A 14,455-nucleotide genomic window follows, 5' to 3' on the forward strand; every position below is an offset into this window, starting at 1 on the left:
TTGCTATTGTTTTGGAAAAGCCTTTGTTCTCTGTCCGTCTATGAAGCTGGGGTTAAGAATAGAGATACAGAGACCAAAAAAAAAATTGAAAAAAAGATTTTGGAAAAGGAGGAGGTTCTGCCTGGGTTGGAGCTCAGAATGACAAAAACCTGGGGGTAGAAATTTCATCTCATTGCACCTGTTTTCTAAGCAGGAAATGGGGGCAAAAAGCAGCAACATAGGGGCACAATACCCATGTCTGATTTGTGCCTGCATGGTAAAGACAGTTTTGTAGGCATCCCAGACTTCTAAATCAGACCCTTACATATATAATGCCCCCTTGCAGAAAGGGGTTGATTGCTATTGTTAGGATTCATCAATGGACCCAGTGGCTGCTAATTGAGTGAGAGAATTTTCATTCAAAGTCAATCATTGCTCTGAAAAAAACATCATATTTATTAAAGGGGTGTGCGATGGTGTGACAGATCCTGGCAACTCAGCCAAAAATGGGCCCAGATGAATTTTCTACTTCATCTGTTTAATTCAAGCTGGACAGTTCACCGAAGTGCTTTAGTGCAGCATGTTCAATATTTTTATTATTATATGGAGGTAAATTGTATTGATTGAAGTAGATGAATCTGATCATAACTATTGCTCCACACATTCTTCTTATCGTAGCTTAATGGTTTGAACCTTTCCTAATGTTGCATTTGGCAAAAAGATATGTAAACCCGATTGAGGTCACAGAGATTTCATTGTTGTACCCCCAAGCCCCACTATCATAAAATAGATATTAGACAGTGTAACTATCATACAAATAAGACTCACAGGCTGATTGAGAGTGATTGATGCCATTGAATTCAAGAAGGTGTCTCCAGCGGATCCACATTAATAGCAGACACTCTTCCTTAAAATAGCTCAAAGTGCTTTGTAGCCAATCAATTACTTTTGAGGTAAAGAGACTGTTATTACATAGGCAGTCAATTTGCATACAGCAAGACTGCATAAGAAGCATTAAGATAATAACTGGTTAAGCTGTTTCTTTGGTTATATAGATTGAGGGCTAAAATTTAACCAGGATACCAGAAGAACTCCCCATCTGCTTTTGAATAGTGCCATGCAATCTTTAATGTTCATCTGAAGAGGCAGGTGGGATCTTGTTTTAACATCACATACAAAAGACCACAGAACCCTCAGTGCAGCGAGCCTAAATTATGTGTTAACATCCTGGTATGGGGCTTGACCCCACTGCCTTCTGACTCACAGATAACTGTGCTACCACTGAATCATGCTGACACAGTTAGGACCTTGATATCCAATTTACACTACACAAGTTTCACATTGGTGTGAAATCAAAAAGCACTTTGCACTGATGCTGAGCTTGCAGTGTAAATTAACCCTTTTGTTAGGTTTTCTTTATATTCTGCCATTTTACTGAGTTTTAATGTTTCTGGTCCAAAACTGCCGTTTATGATTTATAAGGTACAATATTGTTTTGGAAGCATCTTGGGCTTGTGCTCCATATATGACACTATGCTAAATGAAAAGATATCATATTTCTCCGCAGACCAAAGCCACAGTATAATCTATTGTTTCTAATATTTTTTGTGAATATCTGATAACGCTTGGTAGTAATCTAGGTTATTTACTTATTGGAAATGATTTAAGCTGAGGTTGTAACCTGCAAACAGTAAAGAGTATCAATCAAAATAATTTTTAAAACTAGACCCTGAAATCCCTCGGGAGACAATCCCAGCACTGACCCCACCCGACTTTATGGCATCTCTGGTATCTGGCTGCCAAATGCTCCAGCATCCATCTGGCAGATGCCCCCTAACCCTAACCTTCTTGACCCCTTCTGTAGTTGTTATTTCCTAAACAGAAAATGCAGCCATGTCTTTGGTAATCCTGGCCATTTTGCCAGCCTGGAACCCATCATTTTGGGTCCAACTGGAGGCTGCTATGCTTCATCTCACTTGGCTCAGAGATGCACTGCTTCACGACTGAACCAGCTGGAGCAGGAGCTCCTAATGTAGGATGTCGCTACTCCTGGTTCTGCATCCAATGATGCCTGCCTTATACGTGACTTGCAAAAACTCCCAGCGCAAATGAATTTTAGCTGTTTCCTGAGAAGATAATCTGGTATTTCAACCACGTTGCAGTGGGAGACAAACAAAAGCTCTGAGAAATGTTGTCACCCTGGAAATGAATATATGCCAGCAAAAAATGAAGAAATACATATATAGTTAGTTAAGCTCAATTCTACATTAAATATAAAATGTATATATAATTTTAAAAATTACCTGTGTAAACCACAAGATTTAGAAGAATAAATTTGATATATATTTGAAGTATAATTTGGAATATAAATCTTCACTTGTCCTTATTCCGTTCATCATGCTTTAAATCTAAGTCAGTGAAGAGTGTTGGATAACATTTATTAATTGAAAAGATGGATTTAATGATGTAATTAGTTATGGTGATGTTGGAGACAGCATAGTTATTGGAATAGACTTGTATAATATACATTAAGGATGTTTGCATTTTGAACATTTTCTTACAAATTAATTTTCAAAAGAAAATAGTTCCAGTGATTATATTAAAAAAATCATTGAGGCGGGTGATTTTCTATCACTCAACCAATCATTTTTGAATCAACTATTCATATAGCACCGAAGGAGGTCATTCAGCCTATTGTGCTTGTGCCAGCTCTTTGAAAGAGTTATCCAATTAGTCCCACTCCCCTGCTCATTCCACACAGCTTGCATTTCTATTTCCTCTGGGACTCTTTATAAAAAAAAAATTGTACTCTGACACCAAATCAAATTACATACAATAATTGTAGAAATTCATAGGAAATGTCATAAAATGTTATACTGTACCAAATTACTTGATCTCGTATTCAGCAATATAGCATATTAAAAATCTTCCTACCAACGTTTTGCATAATTATAATAAAAGCAAAATGCTGTGGGTGCTGGAAATCTGAAACAAAAAAGTGCTAGAAACACACAGCAGGTCTGGCAGTATGTGTGTTGCATCATTAATTTCTCATTCCAAATTTATAATGGTAGCTGCCGATGTAAATTTGCCATGCTGTAATTACACCTTCCCACCAGTGAGGCACTGCAGCAGCAGCCTGTAATTGCAGTCTGACAATAAATGTGGACATGGAAATTTAAAATAATTGAAATATAAAAGTGGCCACAAAATACATGATTTTAAAGTACTAATTGAATTTGCCTGTGTGACCTGGTCCACATATCCTCTGTCCTCTAATCCTGCTTCACCTACCGACTGCATTTGATCCAGATGCCCCATGCACAACACCATTGTACTGTATGTAATGTAATACCTCTGTCGTGTTTCACTCATCGATCTCAGTTCAGTTTCGTGCTTTCAACTTAAGTAATTGAGTTGAGTGTAAATTCCATATTGAGTAACTGAACCTCTACCTGTGTGGATTGCTCAGTAGCTTAATTTGGAGTTTGATTAACATGCTGATGGATATCTCCGTATGTAAGGTACCCAGCTGACCAAAAGAAAAATGTATCTCTGCACCCTCAGCAGTATGACAAGATCACACGTTTCAGTATGCTTCTAGTGGTATAGATTCCTTTCATAAATCGCTAGCGATATGAGCTATATTATTCACCCATTGACTATGCATGGAATATAAATTTAGCGCTATACATGTGGTTTATTGTTTTTAATTAGTATCATGCCATTTAAATATAGAAACAAAATGACTACAGATTTGTAGATAGAGGTAACCTGATTACGTTCGGGCAGTTTTACAACACATAGCTATTTATGTGGCTCAGTGTCAAATTTTGTTGATAACGCTCCTGCAAAGCATCTTGGGAGGTTCTACATTAAAAGTTCTGTAGAAATACAACTTGTTGCTATTTAGAAGTTGAACTTTTGGATGTTCATCATAGTTCTTCCCTGTAAATGTGGTGGTATTGTCTCAAAGCATATATGCCAGTTAATGGAACACTTAGTGCTACTGAGAACAAGAACATCTCAAGGCAAGACTATAAGAAGCCTGAAACATAGCCCTGTTTGTGATGGACAGAATTATTGAGAACCAGTATCACATGGTATTCAGGTTATTCATAGGGTATTAACTAAGAGCTGGGCTTTACCAAGTTACTTTCTAACGTATATGATATAAAGTGTGCGTAGTTTGGAAGCTGATAAAGCCAGGATAGGATGTTCAAAACTTGTGGCTTATGCAAATGTGACTCAAATTACATTGATGGAAAGTTCTTAAAATTGCTCGAGTTTTTCTACTGAACCTTTGCTCCATTTATCTTGCTCCCCATTTTCTTTGAAATGCTGTTACATTTCATTGAATTTGCCTCTGCAGCTAAGAGGGCAGATGGTCTGTAATGTGCATTTCTCCAAAATCCATACTAATACTGATCTACAATACTGATGGGAGGTATAGCTGGCAGGGTGGGACGGGTCCTGAAAACTTTTCCTAGCCATTCAACTCTATACGCTGAGGTGTTCAATCACAATAGAAACGGTTGTTTTCTTTTAAATAGTCTTGCTTCTGTTACATTGGATTCATCACCAGTAATAAGCACAAATAGCTGCAAGGCAAGTAAAATCTAATCATTGATAAATATAGTAGTTAAGAAAACCAAACAGTTGTGAGAAGCAAGCAGACATTTCAATTTTAGCTTGCCCTGAAGTGTGTGCAAATTTGAGTAATTAAATGAAGTATGAAAGTCATTATGATCAGCTCTGCAATGAATTCTTAATGCTTGTTTTTTCACATTATGAATAATATGTTTTGATTATGACATTTCTGTGGTAAAACCTATTATTTCTGCTTTTGTAGGAGATAGGAGGTGCAAGCCCTCCCCAGAGAAACTGGAAGGGAATTGCTATTGCACTGCTGGTGATCCTTGCTGTGTGCTCTCTCATCACCATTTCGGTCATCCTCCTAACTCCAGGTAAACAACATGTTCATTTCTATATCATGCCAGCTGAAATTACTAAATGGATAATTTGCTCCTTTTAATTCTGTTAGTAATACTTAAGAATCCTTTGGAGAGAAAACAAAGTGCATGGTTGCTTCATAGCGTACATTATAGCGGTTGCCTTCAACACCATTTTACTGGAATGAGGTTCCATTTACAGATGTACTTGGCATATAATAAGATGTATACCTAGTGAAAAGCTGAACCGGTCTAGAAAATACTTTTTTATTTTGTAATCGATACACAATAACATAGTGGTTATGTTTCTGGAATAGTAAGTAACCTGGAGGCCTGGATTAACGTTCTGGAGAAACTAGTTCAAATCCCACCATGGCAGTTGGTGGAATTTAAATTCAATTAATTAATAAATCTGGTATAAAATGTTTGTCTCAGTAATAGTGACCATGACACTTCCAGATTATTGTAAAACCCATCTGGTTCACTAAAGTCCTTTTATTTATTTATTTTATTTTTATTTAGAGATACAGCACTGAAACAGGCCCTTCGGCCCACCGAGTCTGTGCTGACCAACAACCACCCATTTATACTAACCCTACAGTAATCCCATATTCCCTACCACCTACCTACACTAGGGGCAATTTACAATGGCCAATTTACCTATCACCTGCAAGTTTTTGGCTGTGGGAGGAAACCAGAGCACCCGGCGAAAACCCACGCGGTCACAGGGAGAACTTGCAAACTCCGCACAGGCAGTACCCAGAATTGAACCCGGGTCCCTGGAGCTTTGAGGCTGCGGTGCTAACCACTGTGCCACCCTTCTTTAGAGAAGGAAATTGGCCTTCCTTACCTGGTCTGGCCTATATGTGACTCCAAACCTGCAGCAATGTGGTTGACTCTTAGGCCCACTGAAACTGCCCTCTGAAAAGGCCTAGCAAGTCACTCAGTTATGTCAAACCACTATTAGAATTGTCAAAAAAGAATAAAACTGGACAGATGACCTGGCATTCACCAAGGCACCCAGTTGACTCTGCAAAGTCCTCCTCACTAACATCTGGGAACTTGAGCCAAAATTGTCCCACAGTCTAGTCAAACAACAGCCTGACATATTCATACTCAGAGAATCATACTTTGCAGCCAATGTCCCAGACTCTTCCAGCACTATCCTTGGGTATGTGCTGTCCCGCCAACAGGACAGACCCACCAGAGGTGGCAGCACAGTGTATACAGTCAGGAGGGAATGTTCCTGGGAGTCCTCAACATTGACTCTGGAACCCATGAAGTCTCACGACATCAGGTCAAACACAGGCAAGGAAACCTCCTGCTGATTACCACCTATCAGCCTTCCTCAGCTGATAAATCGGTACTCCTCCATATTGTACACTGTTACGACCAGGTGAGAAAGGAGTCTAGGTTTCCGTCTCAGCCTTCACCTGGTTTTAACATAACAGGGTTTAACTTTAAACACCCTGTTTCTTTAGCTCCCCCATTAGTGAATCATTGTTCACTAACTTCCAATTATAAGACAAAGAAACTAGCCAAGCAGGTTTGCTTAGGTTTAAAGAAAAAAGGTTGAACTTTATTAAACTTAAACTCTAATTCATTTAACATCTACGGATATGCGACGTACCCATGCTGGCTAAAAATATGCGATACACACATGCAGATAGAGACAGAAAAGAGCAGAAGAAATAAAGTCAAACATTTTGAGGCAATATCTGAAGATGGTTTTGGTTACTGTTTTTCGAGCTCGTTGTAAAGTCCTTGATTGTGGGTAGGTCTTGCTTTTCGTTGGGGCCCAGTATTCTCCTTAAACCTTGTTCGATGTCAGAGACTTTTCTCACTCGAAGTTCCTGTGTCCTCAGTGAGTCCAGAGGCTTGTGAGAAAGAGATGGGAGCAGACAGAATAGGTCTTCTTACTCCAGGAGCAAACAGTCTTTCGGAGTTCACAAACTCTGTGGCTAGTTCAAAGAACCCTGGACCAGCCAGTCAGTCATGTGACCAGCTGGTTTAACCAGTCCTGGCTTTTGTGGATTGTATCACCTTAGCAGTCTCTGGAATGCTCTTCTTTACACCTTCAACGTTTGGTGATCAAAGTCCATTGTTGGTTGAATGTGTCGGGGAATGGTCCCTTTGTCTCCACAAGCACTGTCTGTTAGTACGTAAAATTTTTTTCCAGCCACGGCTGATCTGTTTAACAAGTCATTTCCTCGCTCCAGCAACAGTTTAAAATCAATGTTCATATGACAAAATTAATATGCCTCATTCTTGGCAGGTGGGGATCTGCATGACAGCACCACTTGGAAGAAGCACTGAGGGTAGCAAGGGCACAGAATGTACTCTGGGTGAGGGATTTCAATGTTCATCACCAAGATTGACTCAGTATCACCACTACTGACTGAACTGGCCGAGTCCTGAAGGACATATTTGCCAGACTGGGCTTTCAGCAGGTGGTGTGAGAACCATCAAGAGGAAAAAACCTACTTGACCTACCAATCTACCAGTCGCAGATCTGCTCCTGACAGTATTGATAGGGGTGACCACCACACATTTCTTCTGGATACGTAGTCCCATCTTCACACTTTTTTTAGATTTAGAGATACAGCACTGAAACAGGCCCTTCGGCCCACCGAGTCTGTGCCGACCATTAACCACCCATTTATACTAATCCTACACTCCTACCACATCCTCACCTGTTCCTATATTCACCTACCTATACTAGTGACAATTTATAATGTCCAATTTACCTATCAACCTGCAAGTCTTTGGCATGTGGGAGGAAACCGGAGCACCCGGAGGAGACCCACGCAGACACAGGGAGAACTTGCACACTCCACACAGGCAGTACCCAGAATTGAACCCGGGTCACTGGAGCTGTGAGGCTGCAGTGCTAACCACTGCGCCACTGTGCCGCCCCACTGTGGATACCCACCATCATGCTGTGTGGCACTACCAATGTGCTAAATGGAATAGATTCAGAAGAGATCTAGCAGCTCAAAACTGAGCATCCAAGAGGCGCTGTGGGCCATCAGCAGCAGCAGAATTGTATTCAACCACAATCTGTAATCTCATGTCCTGTCATATCCCTCACTCTATCATTACCACCAAGCCAGCTGTCAACCCTAGTTCAATGAGGAGTGCAGGAGGGCATGCCAGGAATAGCACTAGGCATACCCAAAAATGAGGTGCCAACCTAGTGAAGCTACAACACAGGACTATATGCATGCTTAATAGCGGAAGTAGCATGTGAGAAAGAGAGAGCTAAGCGATCCCACAACTAATGGATCATATCAAAGCTCTGCAGTCGTGCCACATCCAGTCTTGAATGGTGGTGGACAATTAAATAACTAATGGAGGAGGAGGTGGCTCCAGAAATATCCTCATCCTCAATGATGGTGAAGCCCAGCATGGAGTGCAAAAGGCAAGGCTGAAACATTTGAAACCATCTTCATCCAGAAGTGTCAAGTGGATGATCCATCTCAGCCTCCTCCTGAGGTTCCCAGCATCACAGATGCCAGTGTTCAGCCAATTCAATTCACTGCATGTAATATCAAAAAAAAAATGGTTCAAGGCATTGGATACAGCAAAGGCCCTGACAATTTTTTGGCTGCAGTAATGAATTAGTTGCGCCAAGCTGTTCCAGTACAGCTACAACACTGGCATCAACATGGAAAATTGCCCAGGTATGTCCACTCCACAAAAAGCAGGACAAATCCAACTCAGCCAATTACTGCCCCATCAGTCTACTCTCGATCTCAGCAAAGTGATGGAAGGTGTCATTGACAGTGCTATAAAGTGGCACTTACTCACTGATGCTCAGTTTGTGTTCTGCCAGGGCAACTCGGTTCCAGATCTCATTACAGCCTTGGTCCAAATATGGACAAAAGAGCTGAATTCCAGAGGTGAGTGAGGTGAGAGTGACTGCCCTTGACATCAAGGCAGCATTTGGCATCAAGGAACCCTGGTAAATTGAAGTCAGTGGCATTTAGGGGTAAAAATCTCCACAGGTTGGAGTCATACCTAGCACAAAGGAAGAAGGTTGTGAATGTTAGGCCAAACATCTAAGCCCCAGGGATTTCAGCAGGAGTTCCTCAGGGCAGTGTCCTAGGCTCAACCATCTGCTGCTTCATCAATGGCCTTCCCTCCATCTTGGGGAGATCATCGATTAGGTGACCGCTTTGCAGAATACCTCTGCTCAGTCCGAAAGCATGACCCTGAGCTTCTGGTTTCTTGCCATTTCAACAGCCCACCCACCCCGCCCCCAACCCCATGCCCTCATGCCCACATTTCTGTCCTTGGCCTGCTGCAATGTTCCAGTGAACATCAATACAAGCTCGAGGAGCAGCACATCATCTTTCGATTAGGCACTCTACAGCCTTGCGGGCTCAACATTGAGTTCAACAATTTCAGAGCATGACTGGCTTTTTTTCTTTTTCTATTTTTAAAATTTTTTTTTAATTTTATTTTTTAACCATGTGCCTGTTTTTCATGCTTCTGTTTTTGGACAGAGCTGCTTATTATGCTGCCATTAACATTCTGGACTAATGCTTTGTCTTTCACCACAAACATTAACAGACTGTTTGCCTTTGTCCCATGATATGTTTGTTATTTAATCTCTCCTGCCTTCTGCCCTATCAGACACCTTCCCTTTTTTTCTTTTCCCCACTAAAATCGACCCCCCACGCCTTCCCTACCTTCACTTGCTTAAAACCCAATTCTTTTCTAACCTTTGCCAGTTCTGATGAATGGTCACAAACCTGAACCATTAACTCTGCTTCTCTCTCAAAAGATGATGCCTGACCTGCTGAGTATTTCCCGCACTTTCTGTTTTTAATTCAGGCTTGGGCTGATAAATGGCAAGTAACATTTGCATCTCACAAGTGGCAGGTTGCATCTCCAACAAGAGAGAAGCTAACCATCTCCCTTTGACATTCAACAGCATTACCCTCACTGAAACCCCCACATCAATATCCTGGGGGTTAACATTGACCAGAAACTTAACTGGACCAGCCATATAAATACTGTGGCTACATGAGCAGGACAGAGGCTGGGAATTCTGTGGCAAGTAACTCACCTCCTATCTTCCCAAAGCCTGGCCACCATCTACAAGGCACAAGTCAAGAATGTGATGGAATGCTCTCCACTTGCCTGGATGGGTGCAGCTCCAACAACACTCAAGAAGCTCGACACCATCCAGGACAAAGCAGCCCACTTGATTGCTACCCACAAACACTCACTCCCTCCACCACCGGCACACAGTGGCAGCAGCGTGTACCATCTACAAGATGCACTGCAGCAACCTGCCAAGGCTCCTTAGACAGCACCTTCCAAACCTGTGACCTCTACCACCTAAAAGAGCAAGGACAGCAGACACATGGGAATGCCACCACCTGCAAGTTGCCCTCTAAGCCACAAACCATCCTGATTTGAACTATATCATTGTTCCTTCACTGGCGCTGGGTCAAAGTCTTGGAACTCCCTCGTTAACAGCACTGTAAGTGTACCTACACCAGATTGACTGCAGCAGTTCAAGAAGGCGGCTCACCGACACCTTTTCAAGGGCAATTAGGGCAGTGCAACAATTGCTGGCCTTGCCAGTGTTGCTTACATCCCACTAACAAATAAAAAATCAGCATTCACATCTGTAATATTTCACAATAGGGCTTTTGTACTATAGCTTTTTTAGTTGTCATGGTCCTGTAATTTTTTTTTCAAAATATGTGGTTTGCCTTTAAGGCCTGCAAGCCTTAGGAGTTATAAGAAGGTGGATTTTCGTTGCCTTAGAAACAGCCATTTAGTGACTGTGATTCAAAGGGTGCATTCTCGTTACCATAGATATAGCCACTGGGAGTGAGTTTCATGCTATAAATTTGTTACAATTCAGTTTTGAACTGGCTGTTAGTGGAAGACAATTTGTTCTAACAGAACACACAGAAACAGAGGACGCAGCTCTGATGAGCACACCTGAAAAAGAGCTCTCAACCATTTAAACTGAAGGAAGAGGATTTTAGTCTGTTTAATTATTATCTCTCAAAATTCTAAAAGCCAAGCCAAAACAGAGATCTCTGATAATTTAAATTGAAGAAAGGGAAGTTAGATTGTGACAATCTTTTATCCCTCTAAAACTCTAAAGTCAGATTAAATCTGTTGTAAGTGTTTGCAAGTTGTTAATTGTTGAAATTCGCTGGAGAAGGAAAGCAACATCCTGTGAGGACTTCGAGCAACATCCTGTGAGGACTTCAAGCAACATTGGACTGTAAATTTGCAAGGACTCTAATTTTTTCTATTTTAAATGTTGTTTCTATCTTCATAGTGTTTAGGAATTTAGTTCTTCTAATCAAAGAGTTAATTTGTTGATTTAAAGGCACCTGGTTTGGTTAGCCTCATTCGGGGAGTTAATGGATGGTACAATTCGGTTGGGTCTTTCTTTAATTTGTAAAGTTTTAAATGATATGTTAGCCAATCAGTGGAACGATGGGATTGAATTAACAAGAGTGGTCGGTCGTGACGTAGTATTGTTACAGATTGTGCGTGTGCTGAGATGAAGTTCCCTGAGGCCACACCATTAACTCTGCGGTATCACTCATAGAATCTTTTCACTGCGTTGTCACTACTTCTCCAGTGAACTAACATTTTTCTCAGCATCACATAAAAATAAGTCTCACCAGTTTTGATATATAGCCTTTCTAGCAGTATCACAGTCACCTGCAGATATATAATTAGATCTACCAGACCAGTTGTAAATTCTATGATGTGCTATATTGGCAAAAATTAGGTCTGAGCCTGGTGAAGCTACAATAGAGGACTACTTGCATGCCAAACAACAGAAACAACATGCAATAGACAGAGCTAAGTGATTCCATAACCAACGGATCAGAACTAAGCTCTGCAATGCTGTCGCATCCAATCGTGAATGGTGCTTGTTATGGCCAGGGTGAGGAGGGGGTCTCAGGCTCCCCTCTTGTCCCTTCCTCTTATTTGACTGTAACAGGGTTTATTCCATTTAAACAGTGGTTGTGCTTACCATCTCTCTGAGTGTTTTACATTTTACCATTTACTGTGATTATGAAAGAATCAATCGGACAGGTTTTCTTGAGTTTAAACAGGAAAGAGGTAACTTTATTATACTTAACACTCTAACCCAATTTAAAAATACATTACACATCCACATACACATTCACACGAGAATCACACACACTAGTAGAGTACAGGAAGGAAAATAGATTTCAGATTTCTAGCATCTGCAGTATTTTGCTTTTATTAAAATAGATTTGATGGTTGGGTTAAAGTTCAGAATAAATGGAACTTAAATATAGTCTGTAAAGTGGGTGATCCAGTAGTCCTCAGCTAAAGCTGTATTCTTGAAGTTCTTGGATGGTCAAAGTGTATTTTGACTGGCTTGCTTTGCTCAGGGTTTTCCTGAAGGTAGAATCTGTAGTTGGCTCTCTTCCCCTGGTCCCTGGCTGTAGTGGTCTGTAGCCTTAGATGATCACACAGTTGCAGATGGTTTTCACTTGATGTTTTCTGGGGATTGAGAGAGGAGAGAGAGAGAGACAGAGGGGCAGCAACCTTCGGTGCTGTTGTACACTCAGTTACTGCCTGTCTGCTTGTCTGTGTGACAAAACTTCCAGTTTCTTCAGAAATGAAGATGGTCACATGGTTCTCTCATTCCCCTTTGTTTTTAATGAGGTCCAAAGTCTAAAACCCAAAACTTCTCTTAGGTGGGGTTGGCAGTGTTTAGCCCCTGGAGGGATGTCTCCATTTATAAATGCCTCGAGATGGTTTGGAATGACCCTCTAATGAGGGTGATCTGGCTAATCTACTCAGTTAGCCAAAGCATTGTTCTAGCTCGGCTTCTTGTTAGATATTTTGTCTCCAGTTCAATTTCCTAGTATTTCAAATGTAAATTGCAGTGGCCATCTTGACTGCTAGTTTTTTAAAAGTTAATTTGTAGGATTTTTTTCCCAATAAGAGTAAGCTTCCAACCGACGAAATTAATATTTCCCATTTGGTATATAGGGTTTTCCTAACATGGTAAACAATTAAACAACTTACAGGAAGAGGAGGCTCCACAAACAACCCCATCCTCAATGATGGGGGAGCCCAGCACATGAGTGCAAAAAACAAGGCTGAACCATTTGCAACCATCTTCAGCTAGAAGTGCTGAGTGGATGATCCATCTTGGCCTCCTCCTCAGGTCCACAGCATCACAGATGCCAGTCTTCAGCCAATCCGAATCACTCCACATGATATCAAAGAACGGCTGAAGGCACTGGATACTCCAAATGCTATGGGGCCTGCCAACATTCTGGCAATAGTGCTGAAGACTTGTGTTCCAGAAATAGTCGCGTCCCTAGACAAGCTGTTCCAGTACAGCTACAACTCTGGCATTTACCCGGCAATGTGGAAAATTACCCAGGTATGTCCTGTGCAGAAAAAGCAGTACAAATCCAACCCAGCCAATTACCGTCCTATCAGTCTACTCTCAATCATCAGCAAAGTGCTGGAAGGTGTCATTGTCAGCACTATTAATCTTATTTACCAATAAACAGTTCACCGATACTCACTTTGGGATTCCATCAGGATCACTTGACTCCAGACCTCACCACAGCCTTGGCCCAAATATGGACAAAAGAGCTGAATTCCAGAGGTGAAGTGAGAGTGACTGCCTTTGACAGCAAGGTAGCTTTTGACCGAATGTGTCATCAAGGAACCAGAGTAAAATTGAAGCTAATGGGAATCAAGGAAAACAATTTTCACTGGTTGAAGCCATAGCTAGCACAAAGGGAGATGGTTGTGGTTGTTGAAAACCAATCATTTCAGCCCCAGGCCATTGCTGCAGGAGTTTTTCAGAGCAGTGTCCTCAGGCCAACCTTCTTTAGCTGCTTCATCAGTGACCTTCCCTCCATCATGAGTTCAGAATTGGCGATATTTGCTGAGGATTGCACACTGTTCAGTTCCTTTTGCAATTCCTCAGGCAGTCTGTGCCTGCATGCAGCAAGACATGGACAACATTCACATCTGGGATGATAGGTGACAAGTAACATTTGCACCAAGAAAGTGCCAAGCATTGACCATCTCCAACAATACAGAAGCTAACCACCTCCCCCTGACATTAATAGCATTACCATTGCTAAATTCCCCACCATCAACATTCTAGGGGTTACCATTGACCAGACAATTATCTGGACCAGCCACATAAATACAGTGGTTGCAACAGCAGGTCAGAGGCTGGGTATTCTGCCATGAGTGATGCATTTCCTAACTCCCCAAAACTTTTCCACCATCTAAAAGGCACAAATGAGGAATATGATGGAATGCTCCCACTTACTTGGATGAATGCAGTTCCAGCAACACTCAAGGCTCGACACCATCCAGGACAATGCAGCCTGCTTAATTGGTGCCTCATCCACAACCTTTAACATTCACTCTCTGCACCACCAGCACTCAGTGGCTGCAATGTGCACCATCTGCAAGATGCACTGCAGCAACTCACCAAGACTCCTTCAACAGCACCTTGCAAA

At 41.6% G+C, this 14,455-nt stretch overlaps 1 protein-coding gene across 1 annotated transcript in view; it reads left to right on the forward strand.

Moving 5' to 3' along the window:
• Positions 1-14,455, forward strand: part of LOC137371955 (inactive dipeptidyl peptidase 10-like) — a 939,618-nt gene that overhangs the window by 178,163 nt on the left and 747,000 nt on the right. Inside the window, exon 2 of the mRNA XM_068035118.1 lies at positions 4,832-4,946. Within this exon, the coding sequence (XP_067891219.1) occupies positions 4,832-4,946 (115 nt within the window). The remainder of the gene's footprint in view (positions 1-4,831; positions 4,947-14,455) is intronic.

This window comes from Heterodontus francisci, chromosome 7 (genome assembly GCF_036365525.1).
Source record: "Heterodontus francisci isolate sHetFra1 chromosome 7, sHetFra1.hap1, whole genome shotgun sequence".
Lineage (NCBI taxonomy): Eukaryota > Metazoa > Chordata > Chondrichthyes > Heterodontiformes > Heterodontidae > Heterodontus > Heterodontus francisci.